General features: G+C 35.9%; 1 protein-coding gene across 4 annotated transcripts in view; it reads left to right on the top strand.

Moving 5' to 3' along the window:
• The window catches only part of Sox102F, a 70012-nt gene that overhangs the window by 31024 nt on the left and 17629 nt on the right, over window positions 1-21359 (top strand). For 2 of the 4 annotated variants that reach the window (XM_015979436.2, XM_008193900.2), the window contains exons 3-4: window positions 14629-15189; window positions 19895-20048. In XM_015979436.2, coding sequence (XP_015834922.1) covers window positions 14629-15189; window positions 19895-20048 — 715 coding nt within the window. Of the gene's footprint in view, window positions 1-3785; window positions 4116-14628; window positions 15190-19894; window positions 20049-21359 lie in introns of those variants that run through there. The other 2 variants (XM_015979438.2, XM_015979439.2) reach the window with 2 other exon arrangements.

Genomic DNA, 21359 nt, shown 5'->3' with positions numbered 1-21359 from the left:
CACAACTTAAATCTCATCTAATCTAAGCGATGTAATCTTATTTCGCTACGTTTTAGATTCTCTCAGTATTGGCGGATGAAATTTGTAACAATAATATAAATTATCTAACTTTAATAAATGCTACTACTACGTCTATTGTATTTTTTTTTCGGTGGAAAACTCCTATACTTTTCAACAGTAGAAGACTATGGGTTAAAACAGTTTTTTTAAATATATTCGTAAATTCAGGAAGTCACAAATTTCAGAAATTAACACATAAGTTCTAACGTACAATTAATGAAGACGGAGAATTCTTTTGTATGTGTATGTGCTGTGTTTTGTGATTCCAAAATGCAGTCTATCAACCTTCTGTTATGAAACTACTAAGTTGCAATGCAAATTGATTGGTTTACGTTCTAGGATGGTTTTTTTAATCCCTTCTTCAGCAAAATAAATTTCTACCAATTCCAAAATGAAAAGTGTTACTGATTGCATGAAATGTTACTATTCACATCACGAGTATAAAGAGTTTTATTTAACCTTTGACAGTGTGTATAAATCGTTAAAAAAAGTTCGAATTGTTTAACGACAAAAAAGGATCTAAATGTCCTGGAGGACATGACATTTTTTTGCAAAACAAAATCGTTGAAATATGGAGGAAATAAAAGTACCTAATTATAATTTAATTTTTCTCTAAAACTAACTGATTCATGACGGAAAAACAGTATGATATGGTGTCCAAATCCTTGTATTGGACTATAAAGTACACATCTCTTCAAACTCGGTTGAGTAGATCTTGAGATCTCGAGATATTTTGCCACCAGTTTGAAAAAAGTAGGCTATACCATCTATTTTTGAGAAATACGTAAAAGAAAAAACTCAGTTTCCTTCCCGGTAATAATAATAAAATCATAAAAATAAATCTAGTCAAAAAGAAAAAACTAGATTACATCCCTACTTTAAAAATGATTTTTTATTGTTGTCAGAACATGTTTCGGCAATCAGTTGCTATCCTAAGCTTAAAAGTTTAAAAAAAAAATTATTTAAAACTGAATTTTGAAACCTAATCAAAAATAAGTACCTTCAGACCTTCACTGTACTTCCTCTTATTTTTTGTATACTCACAATTTTTGTTTAAGTAATTAGAGGAATAAATGTGCTAATTTTATTTCTGTAGTGCCTAACTACCACTTTGTTGTTGTTGTGGGTGGTGAGTATGAAGTTAAAAAATCTATATTACGTGTATGAACGCCGGGAACTCTAATCAACTTTAATCCGAGCGATAAACTCGGTTTAAAGGAGTTTTTTCGAGTTTAACAATTAAAACCGACGTTAACGATGCCGACTACAAATTACCATCATCGTAGACGTTTAAGGAACTAAATTAGTCGATTTACCTACTTATGTTAATTCCGTGTAATTAATTAAGAACCGGAATTAAATTTATGGCGACTACGTAATAAGATACCTCTTTTAGCCAGACATGAGCCATAAAGTGCATCGGCGTCTCCACCAATTTTTTCTAACAAGCTATAATTATAGTTCGTCGAACGGAATTTCTAATTATTAATTATTGACACTATAATTTATTTCGAATTTGATTTAATTAAGATGTCTCGTTTTACATGATCGTGTAAAAGTAAACGAGAAGCTTAAACTAATAGTTGGAAAAAGTCGGATAATTTATTAGTCATTAATTAAATATTAATAGGTCACGGCGTGTAAAAAATTCTACCTTTGGTGTATAAAAAATTCGTTGAAAAGCTCCGCTTTTCTACTTTGTGATGAATCGTTTTTCATCCAAAAAAAGAATAATCATCGTACAAATAAACGTTGCTCCCCTCCGAGCCTAATTAGAAAGTATTTACCATCGTTTGCTCTCTCTGTTTTGTAAAAGGTTATTGTGACATAAACATTCGAATTTTTAACAAGATAAAAGTCCATTTGAACAGCGTTATTAATACACTCGCGAAGCTTTCAGGCGATGTCCTTTTACATGGCTGCAAACACAAAAACTGAAACTCCAGTTGAACGAGCTTTCGAGCGAGAAAGCTCCTATTCCTTTGCCCGAGCACATTCACAAAGATTCGCTCCGACGTTTGCTCACTGCCGCGCTAATCCATGCGAGAAGAAAAATTATAAATGCATTTTTCGTCGCGCCTTTATCTCCGCGTAATTGATATCTCCGAGATGATTCGAGAGATTTTTACGCGATTTTGACCCCAGAACACAACAAAACCAAACAGAGGAGACTGGACCCAAGCGAGACACCATGCCATTCCCCACTTTATTTTTGCTGAAGTGTTAAATACGAATTTCAATCCTTAAAATTTATTTCACAACGTTCTTTTTTGGTCGTACTTGAGTATTTTTAAGCGCCAGTTTACATAAGTAAAAAATCTTTAATTATCTCACTTACATCTAAAAATTAGTATAATATAAATTATAAAATCTTCGTTCTTAAAATGAGAGTACCACAAACTTTTTTCGCATTGAGTTTAAGCAAATTTGAAAAAAAAATATATCTGCAACTACGAACGCTTCTAAAGAAGTTCCTTATGTTGTGAGACACCAAAAAGAAAGAAGGTTTAATTTAATAATGTAGATAAGTAAAGAAGTGACTCAAAAAAGTCGACATTCTTTATGTGGATCAAGATTCTATAGTACCTACGTGTGTGAACTCAAGGAACTCTAATCAGCTTTAATCCGACCGATAAACTCGGTTTAAAGAAGTATTTTTCTATTCAAGAAAACATTCAAAATAAATTCATAATAAAAAGTAGTACCTTGTGGAAAAGTTGTTTAATAAGCTAAAATATGACTCAAAAAGTCTTGCTTTTGAGGGTGGTACTATTTTGTAATCAGCTGCTTACGTAGTTAAAAAAATCTTTAATTATTTCAGTTGCGTTAAGTAGGTACAGTTGGTTTAGTAGGTATTCAGTTCTTGTAAGGAAATTTTGTTATCAATTATTAGGTACTCTATTAGAATGAAAGCTTGCGGTGGGAATCCGTACACTTGTATTGTTTTTTCTAAAAATTTGGATAACTTGGAATGTCACAATTTTTTTTTGTTTTTACTGTGTTCAAAAAAGAAATATGTACGTACCTACCAATAGTACCTACGAAAGGTTCTAAAGAAGTACCTTATTTTGAGACACCAAAATGGAACAAGGAATTAATTTAATAAAGTCGTTAAGGAAAAAAGTCGACATTTCTTATTTAAAGGTGGTACTGTTTCAAGTTTCGTCAGTTTACCTCTTAAAATCTAAAGCATTAGAAAGGTCCAATATTGACTACCTTCCCCTACAATCTTAAATTGTTACTATTTTATTGGTAACCAAGAAAGTGCAATGGGCGGGGCTAAGCAAAGCTCGAACGACTCACTACCTATTATAGTATGAAGTCATTACATGGATTGTTACTTACGGATGAACCATTTAGGATGGTTTTATTGGCTACATTTTATTGTAGGAATGCGTAAACACCTCTAGCGTGTTAATAAAATGTGGTTGTTTCTGTGCGATTCCCAATCCCCTGGGGGGTGCCGTTGGTGGTGGAAGTCTTGGGATTTGGGTCATTTTGCATTGTGTGTCGTCTCCGGCGCAGGTGTAGCGTTGTCCGTTGCGTAACCGCATTATCATTGTCATTGTATTGTGGGAGTCTCATCGTAAGACCCGCCCCTCCCCTGTAACAATGCGAATCGCCGCTGCGTCTTGGCCCGGCCGCTAACAATCGGCGCGGTGGGCGGGCCGCACACGTGAGCCGCCTGGGAGGGGCGGAGGCGGCGCTGCTGGAGGGGGCGCTCGCCGTTCGCCTCGGCAGACGCATCTTGGCACGCAATCGGTGCATACGCACGCTTACGCGTTCCGGTCGACCGCAACAGTGAGGTTAGTGTGTTGTGGGGTGACAATAGCCGGTGGCGGCGGCGGCGGTAGCCTGACAGGTGCACCGCCCGGCCAATCGACAATAGGGGGTGCGCATAGGGACAGGCGCGGCGCATCCTCGAGCCTTTGAGAGGAAACAACAGTGCGGACAGTCAACGGCGACGACACCGTGGCTGCTGCACCGCTACAAGAGGTTCGCTCCCAAGCGAATCTGCCGCCATGTGCTGAGCGAGGCCTCGCCGCACATCTTAGGTGAGTCCCGCATGACAATACGAGATTACATAACTGCTACACGGAAACCAACCACCCTTTGGTGTTGCCTTTGACTTGCACTATTTCAACCGGACTCTTTTTCGGTTTTGTTCTCTCTGATGGGTATATTCTACTTCTTAAGAATTTTTTTACAACTTATTTTGCTTTCTTAGGCCTGGTGATTTAGAATTCTTTAAACAAAACCTCTATCAGGGTAAATGGGTTAAAAAGGATATCTTCTTTTTTGACAATATGTGTTTTGGAGATTGTTTAGAAGAATGACACTCATACAATCGCCCTATTAGTGGGAATTGTGTAAAAGGGGATAATTTTTTATCGTATCCTGTAAAAAAATCCCTGATTTCGATTACGTTTGAAATGCAAAACCAATGTCACATCCCGTCCGCGACCCTTTCTGCTTTTGCTTTTTAAAATTCTGTTATAATAGTTGTCTTTTCTGTGTTTATTTATTTTCATCCAAAACAAGAATTTTTAAGCAAATATTTCACACAGGACTATTCCGGAAAAAAGGACCAGGTGGTTAAGATTTCTTTGAAACTTGGTTTTGTTTGCTGTTTTTTTCTTTGACTTGGTGAACGAGGATCTTTTAAATAAAACCTTCAAAAAAGTGTCCAAAGACTAATTTTCTTTTGTACTTGTCATTGTTTAATTCAGTGCTATATTTTATGGGGTCCAGGTTGTCTAAGAGATGAAACTCATAAAATTACTAGTAGAAGGGGGTAATTGGGTTTTTTTAGACAAAAAGAATGAGAATTAAGTTTCGTCTCAAAAATTACTTCTGGTTTTTTGTTCCTTATCATTGGTTTTTGGGTCTTTTAGTTCTTATTTGTTCTTATGTTTTGTTGTGCTGCTGAAGTCGCATCAGGTTGGAAATCGATTCCTAATAGAAATAAATATCGTATTTCTCGGAAAATGTATGTTAAAAGTTGGTCTAAGTATTATCAATTAAAGATTTTTATCATTTTTTCTTTATGTTTTGGGGCATTTTTTTCTTTTTCTTGGTTATTAGAAACCTGTAATAAATTCAAAACGTATTATTTTTGCGAAAAAATAATTTTGCCATTTTTTTCCACTCTTCCACAATTAAAATGAGCCATTAAAAAAGTATTTATTTTGTATTATGCAATTTGTTCATCTTAAAGTATTTTTTCCTTTTTCTTTTTATTTGTTTGATACAGCAAGTGTATAAAATATTTTTTATGGTATTCCTAATTTGTCTAATTTCATCTGTACCTATTTAATTCGCAGATTTATTTGTTTTTATTAGAGTAGTACGTCAGAATTTTTTGTACCAACCTATTATAAGATTTGTGTAACAAAGTTTAATTTTATAGTTTTCACATGGTGTGCAAATTAAATAAAAATTAAATAAATTTAAATAAAAACTTTGGTTAAAAATGCGTAACGAACGTTAAAAAAGTGCAAATACAATTTTCTGCCTTCTAGTTGACAAGAAATTAAATTTTGTAAAAAAATTGTAATTCTCTTCAACTAGGACATACAGTTATTTCATTGTTTTATTGTTAATCCATTGAATAATCCTGTATCACTCAACAGGATTATTCAATGGATTAACTTTTTTGGTATTCGAATACAATCAAAAAGTTTGTTAAAAAAAACAGTTGTAGATTTATTAAAAAATAATGGTACCATTTGATATATCTACCCGTTTGAAATAATAAAACTTGATAGACGGGCTCATACAGGGTGAGTCAATAGTGGGTTATTTCTGATTTTTTTAATACTTTATGTAACTACGATAATACTAAAAAATACTGGTCTTAGTTGACCAAATCGGTAGTCTCTAAAAAATTTCAAAATTAATTCACGATTACATTGTTCTGATTATTGTCAAGTTTTATTGTCAGTGTTTATTCAATTAATGTTCCTAAAATCAAAAGTAGTATCCAAGTCGTAAGTGCAATTATTATTCATCTTAGGACATGTCTGAAGTAACCACCCGTATTTTATGTTTTGCAGTCATTAAATTATTTTCTTTTTTTTTACTTTACTCATTCGTTAACAAGGTATAGTTTTGGAAAATCTAATTGTGTCTCAATAAGAAATGTTGAAGTACCTTATACTAGAGGGAGAAACGAAATAATCCTTTTTGATTCTTTTGACAAAACAGAAATGTCGTTTTTGTACCACTAATTTGGTATACTAATTTGGTGTTGTGAGTGGTTAAATTGAACAAACTGGGTAACTAAAATGTTCGGGAAGTATTGGGCATAATTATTGTGTGTTGAAAAAGACCTGGGCAACTGTTGACAATTATGGTTCTAGCAGATAACAGAGCCAAAATAGTTTAAAAATGTCTTTCTTTTAATGGAAAAATGTGATATAATGAGTGTTTTTTCTTTTTTTAATTACCTGTTGGAATAAACTGGGGTACCTAGCTAACAAAAATGTGGTTGGTTCAGAGTTTTTTTTGTGACTTTTCTGTTTTTACAGGACCTCCTGGAGAGTAATAGAACCAAAATTGTTAGGAATTCCTTTAATTTTAATTTCAAAATGTGTAAGAATGCCAAGAATTTGGACTCGAAATTATATATCGATTTGGAGTATTCATGAATTAATTAGGAAAATTTGTAATAAATTAATTGGCTATGTTTGAAATAATGACGAAACTAGTTCGTTGAACATTTTAATTGTGAACTTAAGCTGTAGTTGTTTTCGTGAATAATAAATCATAATTCGTTTGACTTTGTTTCAATTCAAAAATTCCCCACCGTTTGGAAAACTAAATAAATACGTATGATGAAATTTTTGGTTGTGGTCTTTGATATTTCTACTTTGAATGAACCAAATCTGGCCATTCGACATCTTTGAACTATTAAAAAGCGTTATCATGTGTGCACTTGCCCTGTAAATTTTATTACATCAAAATACATAACAAAATATTATCGCTGGTGCAATATCTTTGTTATAAACGTGTTTCTAACTATATTTCCAAGCCAGTTATCATCGCCAACCATTTCGATTTTTAACCCAGATTTAGTTTGTTTATGAATTTTTATCTCCGCTGTTCTTTTTGGTAATAATTTGCTGAGTCAAGCAAACACACAGTTGTATAGATAATTATTAAAATTCAAAATTGATAAACCATCGGATGGTCGCACAATGGGACTTTGTAGTCTGTTTACGTATATGTAAACATCGCGATTTATCTGGAATCAAATCGTTCCTCACACAGAGTGTTTATTTATCCGTTGAGCAGTCATAATAAGACCTCTCGAATCAGGTGTCTGAAAAATTCGAGCAGATGATCGAAAATTCCGTCCCGTAATTACGCAATTAACAGGTTGTTGGGTCCGTGGGGACAATTGTTATGGTAATTGTGGAACCGGTTCGTCCGAAAGGTTGTTCACTTGAGCATCAGCGGTCCTCAAAAATCCCGATTTCCGGCCCCGGGATCGGCAAGAAAGCGATCTTTGTTCGAATGCAAAGTGGCACATCTGGTTTAGCTCAAGATTAGGCACTCGACTAATGGCAGCACATATGTGGGTGCGGGGCATTGTTCCCATCGTATCGGCTTTCCGCTGACCCATAAATCGGGTCAGGAGTGCACCCTCGAATTTTCGGCCGGCGCGTAAATCATCGGTAAGGCGATATGCGGCCATATGGGGCGCACAATGGAAGACAACACGGGATTTCGAGGAGACAAAGAGAGCACATCTGGATGCCATTAGCTTGGTGCAGGTTCGGTTTTTGAAACTGGTCCATAATATCTGCAACATCCGTTACGGACGTCTAATTTTAAAATGCTGCTGCATTCGGACAGTTTGCTCGATTAAGTGACACTTGAGGGAGATGCGAGACGTGGAGAGGTCGTATTTTAAAGGGAAATCCGAGTAAGACAATCCGTATTGTCTAAACATGTCAGACAGTGTTACGACGAGAGGTTTAAGAGGAAAAAACGGGAGAGATGGATGTTAGCCTTGGGGAAACAGATTGTACAATTTTTTAACCAGTCGTAAAGTTTTTATACCAAACATGCCACAAACGGCTTCATACCTTTCCAATTCGAATATTTCGAAAAAATGCCCAAAATTTTATTGATTTTTTTCTTAAAAAAATATTTTTCTCGTAATGTAGAGTGCCTATAATTTGGCCCCATTTGATAAAATATACCTAATCAGTAGGAAACGTTCCTAACTCGCACTTTTTTAGGGCTTTTCTTGAAACTCGGATTTTTTGACACTCGTTTTTATTTATCCTAAATTCCTAAATTGACTCGTATCCTAAATGTATCTTAAACATCCTGAAGTTGTTTTTATCCTTCCGAATTCAAACTAGGATGTTTTTTCAATTTTTTATTAATCCTTAGGTTAAAAACAATACATCTGATTTTTTAGTTTCATAATTTTTTAGTTGTACATCTAAAGATTTTTTCTTTTTATGGTTTTGAGTCTTTTAATCTCAGAGTTTTTTTTAGTGTTTCAATCACACAGCTTTTAGGTTTGTCAGTATTTCAGCTTCATTTCTTATTTTTTTCACTTTTTCGTAGTTTCTCTTTATTATTTAGTTTTCCAATTTCTGAATGTTCTTACTTTGCATTTTTATTCCTAGTATTTTTATTTATGACTTTTAGTCACACTGTTTTTTTTTCTTTTTTATTTCAATTTTTAAGTTTTTTAACTTTTGCCTCTTAGTGTACCATTTTTTTATTCGAAATGTAATGTTTCAAGTTTCAAATTTATTAGAGTTTCTTTCAGTATTTCAGTAGTTTAGTTCTTTAGAATTTGAATCTCATTATTATTAGATTTTTTTTGAGTTTCAGCTTTTCTATTTTCTTAAAAACTTTGCTAGTTTTTAAACTTATTATTTTTTAAACTTGTCTTTTAATACTGAAGATTTACGACTCCTTATAATTGCACAGAATTATTTTAGCTAATCCACTTTGGAAAATGACTTACTTCCTCACTTTAAAATTTTAGCAATGTCTATAACGAAATTAGAAATAGTAGGCCTGTCACTTGTTGGACTATTAAACAGTAAAGTATAAATTTTTGTAAAAAGTACTCTAGGAGTTTATTTGGTGACAAACTATACAAAAAATATGGATATAAAAATCTACTGAAAATAAAAATATAAAAAAAAATATCGGTAGGTATCTATCTATGAATTTCCACACAGTCAGTTCTTGGTATCTCAACCTAGGAAATGAACTGAATTTTTTTTTACATATAAATTAACTAATTAAATTACTGCAAATTTAGAATAATATTTAGTTCAACAGTTAATTAACTTCTTTATAAATATCTTTTTTATGTAGTAAAGAATTTTAACTTTTTTACAAACGTATTTGTTTTTGTAATGGAATTGTATTAAAAATTATGTTTTTATTTTTATTTTTCTGTAGTAGGAATTAATAAAAATATTTTTTACAACCTTTTTTGACACCTAAATAAAGTTTTTAACATTTTTTTGGCTGTTATTTTTTTTGACTATACGAAAACAGTTTTCGTTTTCAAGTTTAGCCCACAAAATACTATAACAAAAAATTTAAAAATCTTTGGCCTTCACTCGCGTTGTATTTTTGAGTTGGGTATAAGAACTAGAAAGAGCATAGCTGAAGTCGCCAAGTAAGTTATCTAAGGAGAGAATTGTTGATTTAGTATTAGAGGAATTTCAAAACTTGAGAAAAATTCAAAGTTAAAAATACGATTGCGCCATTTTTCAGAAAATCTAATTTCGCCCGACAACTTAACTCTAGAAAAAATAGTAAAATCGGTGATTTAGTATGATCCGAATTAAAAAAACACTGCTGTACCTACTTAAATTCGTTTATTTTTTCAAACTCATTTCACGCAAACACAAAAATAAATAAGTGAGTCTCTTCGAGTCACTTTGAATTTGAAAACTATTCCCGTGGGGTTTCGCTTTTGTTCTAAATTAACACAATGTGCTCGCAGCTTTGAGAACCCGTTGAAATCTTCGCTTTGACGAAGGTCACGTCAAAAGCATTTTTCCGCGATTGTTTTACTTTGAAATTGGTTGGTGGCCAATAAAAATATGGATTGAGCCATCTTGCCGCGAGGAGAGCCGTCTGTTGTATCACACCACAAAGCCCGAGATTAGAAATATCGAGGCGATTATTTAAATGCGTCCACAATGCAACCTCTGTCACAGATTACGTCCGAGGGATTTGATTCAATTCTCGCCGGTACATAATTGATAAAGATTTTTCACTGTTATGGTAATCCCCATAGAAATGCTAATTTTGATGTTAAAAAACCCGTCTCTTTGTGCCGGCAACAACCTGAAAACATCCCCGACGCGACCGGAAAGGGGAAATCGAATTGTCCGCGGATCGGAATCGGCAAATCGCTGAAATGACAGTAAAATGTTTCAAAGGGGATATAGATGGCCACTATGCAAAGCATCCGATGGATTATGGAGAGTTGGGGGTGGCATAATAGACTCCGAACGGCCCGAATTGTCCCCGTTGTGTTTGTGCAGTGTTTTATGTTATGAGGTTTTCGATTCGTTGTATTCATTAGGATATAACTCCGGTGCTTTCGACGGGGATGCCGAGATCCGCTCGAGCACTAATTAAAATTAGATTCGTACAAATGGAGCTTTGTCGAAACGAAAAAATGGGGGATTAACGACGCACTCGCCGAAGCATTTTTATCCACAAGGATCAAAATTTATTGCTTACTATCACACCCGCATTGGAATAGTTCGGGACTTGTTGAGCCAAACTAATTTGTTTACTGGGGGCTTTTTCGCAAAGTAGTCATGGACAGCAATTGTGACATAATGGGGCCACAACGTTTCAACTGTGACCCAGCCTAAATTCTATTTCAGTAACTGTTGTGGTTTCCGTAAATTTCGGAAAAAAGTGTGAGCTTTGCTGAATCATTTTGAAATCCCCTTATCTGCGCTCACCCTGATTTGGGCGAGAGCTTTTGATCGAATGTTGAAAGTGAGATCGTTATTGTAAAAAATGGGGGCTAATAACACTAATAAAGCATTGGGCAAATGAATTTGTGAGAGAGACAGGGAGGGTGGTATTTGTTTCGAATAATTCTTTAATGAAGACAGTCTGGGGTGATTAGTCCCCGAAAAGCTGTAAGTAGTGTATAGGTCGTTGTGAGGTCGGTGTAGCGATGGCAATAGATAAAAGGAGCTATTGTTCGGAAAGCATTACACGTATTCATGTGTCATTGAGTTGGGGGGTGTCTACCCTCCAGTCTCCCGATAATAAAAGCTCCAGCGTTTACATAATGACCGTCACAATGCGTGTCATCAACATTGCTTGTTCATCTCGGAAGTCATTTTCGATCGAACTACTTGACCCGTCTAGCGAAATTCGCCGTCCATTAAGTTATAAATCTGGCGTTGTTTTTTGTTGCCCATATATGACTAGTCGTCTGATAAACGAGTTGAATAAAATGCGTTTTAGTTATTCCAGTAATTGGATTTCTTGTACACGTTGTCCATTACGAGCTAGCTCTCCTGTTATGTTTGTATTTTCTTAAGTTATGGACGCACTTCTGTTGTTTCTTGTTGCCATACTTTATCGGAGATCCCGGAGCGAGTCGCTCGCTGTTCTTGTTTCCGTTCTGATGAATGTCAAACACGCCACGCTATTATCAAAGCGAATATCGCGCCGGAAAAAATGATACAATAACTCAAAGGGTGCCTTTATTTATTCGACTAACTTCGGTGTATATGTGCGGCCATCAAAGCCTATTTATTTTCCGCTGAGAATCCGGCCAACCGTTTTACTAACGCATCATCTACCAGGGGGTTGAGGACAAAAGTACGACTTGTTTAGGATTGTTCAGAGACAAGGCGATATTTCACCGAAAGGCGGATGTTCGCTTCCTTAGAATAACACACATGATGCTTGTTTACGACCGACACACGCATCCATCATCTTCGTCAGGTCGTGCGAAAGTCGCACAGCACCCCCGACCAACTGACTTTATTTTTACCCCACCTCAAAAATTCAAGACAAACAAAAATACAATTTACTAAGCCAAGTCAGAAACCGATTAGAATATTTTTTATTGTGGTAACGATTTTTTGGCTGAGTGCTTTTGTTAGTGTTTCACACGTGGTGCACACACCCATCCATCACCTTCGTCAGGTTGTGCGAAAGTCGTTCTGGAAAGACCCCTCTTAAAATTTTTTGCTCCCTTTATTGGTAATTGTCGGGAAATCGTGTTATTTGCTTGTAAAGATGGTGAAATAATGGCGCATAAAGGCGCAGCATGAAAGAAAACGTCGCCGTCCTCGAACTGAAACAGAAATAATATAATGAAGCAAAGAAAATATTTATTTGAGAAATTAGATTTGTTTCCCTGCTGTGTCGCGTCTAAAATTGCTCGCGCGCTTCCAATCAATACCGGCGACTGCCATTTCTATATTTTCTATAGTCGGAGTGTTTTCGCAAAAATACATTATTCAAATCAGGCCCTTAAATATTCAGACGTTACAATATAATTACGTATTAAGGTGAGAGAGGAACGATACTTTTAATTAGTTCCTTTTGAAGGGCTGCGACGCCTTGCCTTCATTTCCTCCATTTACCGGCGACGAGAATTATTTCCTCCTCGGACCGGGCGGACGCAGGGTTGACCCCTCACACATATTCTCGACAACGGTATTCGATAATTATATTTGTGTAATTGTATAATTAATTCCACAACGGAGACGTCTTCCGTGTTTCGTTCTTCGACTATAATTAAACCGACGATCGTGAAATCATTTTTGCTCTTTAATACCGAGGCGGCGAATTGTCCGTTAAATATAGTGCCCGGATTTCTCTTTTTTTGCGCTAAAGACTAATTCATACGTCAGTGTATCTAGTTGGCAGCGATCCGGAGTCAAGAATAGGCCTCTTCTTTTGTACACGGACGCGCCTTGCTGAATGTATTATTTTAATTCGACTGTTTTGTCTTCAGGACAATTCCTCTTTCATCTAAACACTCCACGCATTCTTACATTCTCGCCTTTCAAAACCCCTAATCCACAACAATTTCACCAAAAATACCACCTCATAATTCTGTGGAATCAGCTTTAGAAACAATGTGTTCCTGAAGTGAGCATTTGCCTGGACTTTTGAATATTTTATAAGCCATTAAGCTGTGGCCATTTTACGGTTTAATATCCCTTTTTCATGCGACAACGATACTGCCATAATTTTTTATCGTCGCTCTAAAATTAGGAACAGCTGAAAAATGTCTTCATTGCGTCTTAGTTTCCCTCTACGTACTTGTCCACGATTTAGAAATGACAAAAGCTTAGTAAGTCGAAAGACACATGTCGCTGATTACGTAACGTTATAAATAATAGATCGCATTAATCATGTTGTCCTTTTGTTGTATGACATGATCGTGATTTGTTTTCACGCCGCATGCACGTTGTCCATTTGGTACATATAATCCAACAACTGATAAATTAATTTAGTGATTACATTATTATAGTATAAGATGTCATGACCCTCGAGCCGTATCTAATTATCGTGTTAAGAAATCAAGAGAATGTCGCGCGCCATGCGCCGGCCTTAGGCCATCACTTGAGCAAATGGAAGTAATTAATGACAATTCCGGTGCGGAAATCGTTACAAGCCCGATTACCAAAAGTCACTTACTCCCAGATTTCTTCGAAATCGGAGCGGGATGAGGCCACCTCATAAAAACTTAATTGAAACAAGAGGCTTTTGTTTGGTCGTAAAACGAGATTGGGATTTTTTCCTTTTTCAGCTCAACCGACATCGAAATGGTCTTCGTTTACATTTCTCGCCCACAAATCATTTAGGCAACCAAACCTAACTCATTAGGAACTCCAGTGGCCGATTCATCCTCAGCTACTAATTAAATTAGGCTAATATTTAAGGCCAGAAACCTAGGTGTTTGCCTATGTGGGGGTTTAAACTAAAACTAACCAAAGAAGCCTAGACCTGAGCCACCTGATTTAATTCCTTTATTGACACTTTGAGCCTTTGTTTTAAGTGTAACTTGAATCAAATATACAACAGAATTTTCAGGATTACAATTTTTACATTGAAGTGCCTGAATTATTGAGTGTACCTAAACCGGTTTTGGGCTCAAATACTCCCACGTTATTGTTTTAGGTTGACACGGAAACAAATTGTGATTAAGGTTTAATTTTGAGTCGCTGTCCTTTAAGGATTGAGCTTTTGATTTGAGGCTGAATCCGTTATTGGCTTTGCGTGCTGGAAAATGGTTGTGAAAAATGCTTTTGATGTGCGTTTGGTTATTTCTAGGAATCCCTTGTAGATAATAATCGTTTTTCGTTTACGTTTCATCGTTTAAACACGATTGTAAAAAGTCAGTTAAAACAAATGCTAAATAAGTTAGTTATAATAAATTCGTCGTCAGGTTGTTAAGTCTGTTTAGGTTTCGGTATCTGTACACAATTTCGCGTTTTTATTGGATGGTAAAGTCAAACACGAATCGAATAAAGTCGCGAGGTCGCGCATTTCCACTGATGTGAGACTTTGTTGTTGCAGAAACATGTCTTCGAAGCGGAAGAGTCCTCCGACGAAGCTTCAAGAAGGCGAAGGAGGCGGCCCGCTGCCTCCGCTCGGTGGCGGCAGCGACGGCGGCGGTTTGACGGATCTCGACGAAACCAGTAGTAATAATTTAAGTGACGGCGAAGATATCGGCGCCGGAGGCGGCACGATGGTCAATAACTCCAGCGCGTTTTATAAACTATCCGAATCGTCATCTCCGAGTGTTTCAGGCAGCGAACTAGACGACGGCCTCGACGACGACCGAACGCCGCCTCCGACCAAGAGGATGTACTCAGAAGCGCCGAATTTGCTGATGCCGACGCTGAGCGTCGCCGAAAGGCGTCGAAACTCGTCCGAGTGCAGTTCGCCCACTTCCGATATTAAGACTTTACATTACAATAACAATAGTAGTTTACACAATAATAATAGTTCCTCGCATCCGATGAAGAGATCCATGGATGACGTCCTCAAAAGACTCACTTCCAAAATTAACAACAGCACGATCAAAGAAGAAAAAAGGCCGACGCCGTCTTCCACGCCCAACTCCACCAACAACTCGTGAGTGGCTTTTCTATTTTACAAACTGCGTACAATAATATCACTAACCTTGACCTTACGATAACACCACTACCCGATTAACCCAATTCTGTTCCGCTTTTTACACGGTATCGCCAATACATAGATGCATGATTTGTTTTTAATTTTTATCTCCTTATCGGACTATTATCCATTCATTATGTCTACTCTTCAGTTCGATTCCACATAAATCAAACCGTTATCATAAAACGGAAACGGCGATTTATGTAACAACTTATACACAAACGAGATTGTGGCTTTAAAACAATTGGAAATTGGTACAATGGACTGCGCTTATCTTAGATTTAATGGGCTCAAAGTCGTTGGGATGACACCGATGGAATTCTATATGATTTAAAAATATACGCAGCTGCTGGTGCACCTTTTGATGTGTTTTTTTCGGATCATTTATCATAAAAGACAAAGCGTACTCTTGCCAAGAGACCAGACCTATTGTACTATCTACAACATATTTAAAAATGATTTATACCTGAGAAATTCCTAAAAACAAAAAGCCCAAGGACTGAAACAGTTTACACCTTGGGTATTTTAACCAAGTTTCAATTTGGAACCGACGTTGAATATTTATTTTCACAATACTAAAAGGATAATAAAAAACCAAATCACCAAACTTTCTGGGTGGAAATGAACTTTTCCAATTTGTGATTAGGTACCTACACCACAATGATTTCAAATTCATTTATGAGTGTGTAAACAAATAGTTCCTTAAAAGATATTGTAGCAACGTTTTCTTTGTACACCGTAAAGTTTTACAACACATAATGGTGTGCAGCCCTAACAATAAGATGGTTTGGCAAGGGTGACTCAAAAATATGACGATACTGATCGGTTCGTTTGAGAGACTGTAGCCTGTCTGCAATAAATCGTGATGGGGTAATCATAATGAATATTTAATGGTGTACAAAGAAAACGTTGCTACAATATGTAGTACCCGTAGGTCGAAATATTACTTTGTACCACAGAATAGCAAAAATTGTTTAAAGTACATACATCAAGAAATGCTACAATCATAACCAATGATTTTTCTACAACATGCTCAGTTTCTGCCTTATTTACTCTTTACCTACCCGGTCACTACTAGCGGTCGTTAGGTCAGGTCAGAGGCTGTAGATGCGACTTGAAAAGTCTGGCACTTGGGTGATGGCATTACCACCATACGCATATTTATTTTTTATTTTTTTACCTACCGTATACTTTTACAATCTAGGTTTTGTAACTAAATTTTGGATTACATTTTGAACCAAATTCACCTTCCAGCGAATCCTCAATACATATTTTTTCTACTTTTTATTTGCTTTGAACAAAAATCATTTTTCAAATTCAAATCAAGTGATCTGTAAAAGATTTTAATCCTACATTGAGAACATATGCTTAACCAAAATTGAATCACATTTATAGATTAGATTCCGACGATTGACTTACAAGGGGGATTGGGGTTTGCGTTTTGTTTTGATTTATTCATTGTATGAGTAGTCAAATCAAATAAATAGAATCTATCATAGTTATTAACAAAATAGTATAAATATTTGCATAAATACGACTACTTCGGTTATTTTTTTAATAAAAAAATAAAGCTAAAATTAATTAAATCGTAACAAATGAATCACATGTTTTTACTTAGTGTGATCCTGACGATATTGCATCTAATGAAAGATTGATACGTCAGAACTTTCAACCAAATCTCAACGTCGCTGAGTCAAATATGAATCAGATTTCAGGAAATTAGGAATTATACTGAGGTCTGCCGTCTACCGGATCCATTGTACTACTAGTATTTTGTTTTTCGTTGTGTTTGCAATCGGAGGCTGGAATTGAGGGCAGATTTGTATAGATTTAATCCGGAATCAAATTCCCATATTAATCTTGATTCCTAATCGGCGATTTCCGGCAAATCCGCGGCAAAAACCTCTCGCTAATCATCCCAAGTCTCACAATTACGAAATCACGCAACAAACCGCAATTAGCCAAACCGGCCGTACGCACACTCGTTTTTCCCGTTCGTCGTCATAATTAAAGCAAAATCAACAAACAATTTAATCGAGTTCCTCGATCGATCCGATTAAAATTGCATTCGGATGGATAGGAAGTAGTGCGGCGGGGTATCTCGATCGCATTTAAAATTTATATTAAATCTCCACTACTGTATTATGCATTACCTTTATCCGCTCAGCATTCAGATGGAAGTCCTGACGCAAGCAACACCCTTCTCATCTCAACGACGCTTTGCTCCTTGACCGGAGCGTGCATGTTGCACCAGGTCAATGCAGTTTATTTGTAGTGTAATGCATTTCAATGATGAAATTAGTTGGTTCGCGAACGCAAGACGGCTCCTGCATAATTCAGTGTTTTATTAAAAGGGGACTAGTGGTTCAATAGGACTGAAATAATTACATGGTTTCAACAAGTCGAATTTTACGAGCTTTGTGCTCGAGGATGGATAAAAGCCTACGTCTGTTTTTAAATTATCATAGCCAGAAGCAATAAGTGCTTGGAGATAAACAACACTGGAAGAATATAAATGAACTCGGCTATTATTTTTATCTTTACTGCACGAAACGAAGTGAAATTTGTGTCAAATAACGAAATTTTAAAAGGAAGGGAAGGATTCATAAATAATAAAAAGAAGGGTTCGGAGAATCACTTTGAGGCAGTTAAAATCTGCTCCCCTTTTTATAGACTAAACAGCCAAACTAATTAGATTTATTTTTGTACATCTCATTAGAATGAAGAGTGATTTATAATAACACGACCAGTTTTCTAAAATAAAATTTTTGGGGGCACTGGAATCACACAAACTGCCTTTGCGAAAACTTGTTTCCTAATCGCCCAACAAATGTGCAAACAGCCATAAAACCATATCTTGATGTAAAATTACGTGTTCCGCTACTATTATAATTGATAGTACGTGTGAAGTGTTTAAGACAAATTGCTTCTAATTGTTGTGAGAAGCAGGAAGTCTAAACAATTGTTGAAAACGCAAAACTTGGATCAATATTTCAGGACGGAACCCGAATTTTCAGTTGCTTTCAGAAGTTTAAATATCAATTCAAACTTTACTCGGAATTCGTTTATTTTCTGATAATCCGATCTAAAGACAGACTTCACGTTTTACAGACTTTGGCTCATAAATCAGGCCTCCAAAATACTCGAATTTTTCAGCTCGAGTTCGGGGAAAATTTATTTTTTCCGGAATATTAACCGAAAATTTGTAGATGCCATAACTATGAGCTATGAAGAAAAAAATGTGGCGATTTCCCGAATGAGCAATTTCAAAAATTTTCTATGAATTCATACCAATTTATTAGGGACATTGAAGCCCACTAAAGGTTTGATTTTTTAAATAACAAGCTCTTATTTGACATTTGGTTTGTGCTACTACGCTACTACTTTCTGTCACTTACAAAAAAAAATTCTGATGAACAAAATGAATAGAAAGCCTTTATCAAATAAAAATGTATCTGGTAAGTCTTGATCTGATAAAACGTTTCTACTTTTTGTTACTTTACTCCCACCATAAGCATAATTGAGGATTGTCATTAAAAAAAATGGTTGAAATACAAAGAAAAATGGGCAGAAAAGTAAATCAAAAAAGCAGCTTTTCTCAAGTTAAAATAGTTCTGACGATGAAGCTGAGCAGGTCTTCGAAAAACTCCATATTACTTCTATTGTCAGTTTTTTTTTTTTAGTTATTAAGACTGTTATTTTAATAAATTCTTATTTCAAGTTGAAAATGTACTTTTTGTTATAATTTACGATAGGGGCCATCTGAGTACACATATGCCTATTATGGCACTCTTGCAGGATTTCCTAATATTAGAATAAAAAAAAAATAAAGCGCAGAAGAGTCGATAAGGAACACAAACTTAAGCGTGTTGTGATCAAAAAAATTATAATTAAAAAATTGTTATTTTTTTGGGGGGGCATCATAGGCACACTTTCCTTTTTGTAAATAAAATTTGTTAGAAAATTAAACCATTTTGCTATTTTGAACAAAAGATCGATTATTTAGCAAACAGCTATAAATCAAAAGTAACATACCATTTTGAGTAGTTAGAAGTTACGATTTTTAAATGATTATTAAAAAAAATAAAAACTAAATTTATCGCAAAACGTAATCAGTTTGTTATAATTTTTCAGGAATTTTTTAAATCCAGAACCACACTTATTTACTGAAAATTTGTCTTTTCAGTAATAAATTATTGAAAAATGATTAATGACACCAAAACGACATAAAACCATGACGAGTTGGTCAGTGTTGTAATAGATATTTTATTCATTTCAACTGTCAAATAAAAATCGATTTATTTCTGTCTTCAGCAATTCAGCCTAGTTTAGTTTTTCAGGTCGTAAGATTTTTTTTTATTTAACTCAATAGTTCATAAGATTCACTCCTATAATCCAAAAACTCGAATCAATAAGTTAACGACGACGTTGTATGTATGTTAACACAGATTTGGCTTTAATTTTGTGATAATACTGGTAATCCAGTTCAGAGGGTCCATAAATCTAATGCTCCTCTAAGCCGATCGTTTTTTCAGCTCCGAATCAGTCAAGATTTGTGCTGCCATAAATTAAATAATTAATCGTAGTTGCTTTTAATGTTTGTTTTTATTATTTTCCTAAACTTTTTTTAGGGCTATTTTTTACATAAAACACTCTTTTGCAGGGACGTCGAACCCACCGCGGCCATCCAGCAAGCCCTCTCCGGCGACAACTTCGTGGAAAAGGACCGCAAACTGTCCGAACTAATCCTGCAACTGCAGATGGTCCGCGAGCAGCTCATCTCCCAGCAGCAGCAACAGCAGCAGCAGGACACGAAGGTTCGTTCCCTTTTATCCCGATGCAAATTTAATTCGGTCGAGAGAATCAAAACCTCCTCAAAGAAAGAGCAAACAACGCCATCACAAAGACCTTCCGACAATCGTCTCCCTGTGTGTGTCGCGTTGCATATTTTATTTCTATTAGGGTCGGAGTCGTTCCTTTGAGGGCGGCCGATTCCATCGGACATATTTTCGTCTCGCCATTGTTCGAAATGCTATTATCCCACCTGTCAGACAAAACCGACTCATCCGTCACCGGGTGACCAATGGCGATACGTCGGATTTGTGCCAGCCAATGGGCGCGCGCGTGGGTCGCGGCTGAAACAATGATGCTGATTTTTCAGGCGGTTTTCAGGTGACCGACGGCTTTCCCCGCCAATTCGCCATAATTATCACCAAAAACGTCGCGAGATACGACCGCATTCTTCATTCCCCGAGCAAGAACACTGGCGAATTTTCAGCGATTTTTCAGAATTTATTTGGGGTGGTTGGGGTCGTGGTCCCCCGATTTGATTCGTTTTAAATTCCATTTCGCTTAGGTTTAATCCGGGATTTTATCGCCGAGACTTTATCGCTGTCCGATTGCGAATACTTTGTAATGATGGCTTGAATATTTTAATTTATGATTCGCTTTAACCTCGCTGATATAAAACTAAGAACGCCGCTGTTTTAATAGATCGTAATAAAACGAGGCTCAAAGTTCCGATGGACATCATTCGTTGAATTTATTGCGAAGAACGCGCTTTTAACTAGCCAAGTACACCTTTTACAAGCCGCAGGTCTCTCCGAAAATTCCACAAAGAAAAAGCTTTTATGGACTTAAAAACAAAGAACAAATATTTATGGAAACTTAGCGCGGCTCTGCTCAAGACACTCGTGACCGAAACGGTTGTAATTCATTTATTACAAGCTTCATGTAATGTTACGTTGTGTTTTCACATTGACTGCTAGCAAATTTATTCTACAGCTTGTAAATCTATAAGTGGCAGGTCAATTATGCAAATTTGCATGTCGGACGATGACTTTTTACACAATAAATTGGTTCAGAAAGGTAGCGAATATTTCATTCAAAAACTTGAGAAAGAAACGGTATCTTCTGTTATTATTTTTTCTTAATATCTTCATTTGTCATTTCATAAAAAATACTGTTTTTATTTTTTATTGTTTTTTTTAAACTGTAATTTTTCAAATGACAAGGAAAGTACCTAGTTTTTGGTTTTCCGAAGGAATGGGTCTTTCGGAAAGCTCCAAAAATGTGTGATTGTCCAAGCCCTGTTTTTGCGTTGTGTTTTGAATGTGAAGCGTTGTTGA

Source organism: Tribolium castaneum, chromosome 9 (assembly GCF_031307605.1).
Source record: "Tribolium castaneum strain GA2 chromosome 9, icTriCast1.1, whole genome shotgun sequence".
NCBI classification, from domain to species: Eukaryota; Metazoa; Arthropoda; class Insecta; order Coleoptera; family Tenebrionidae; genus Tribolium; species Tribolium castaneum.
Note: the sequence above shows the minus strand (reverse complement) of the source record. Positions and strands in the feature narration are given on the sequence as shown.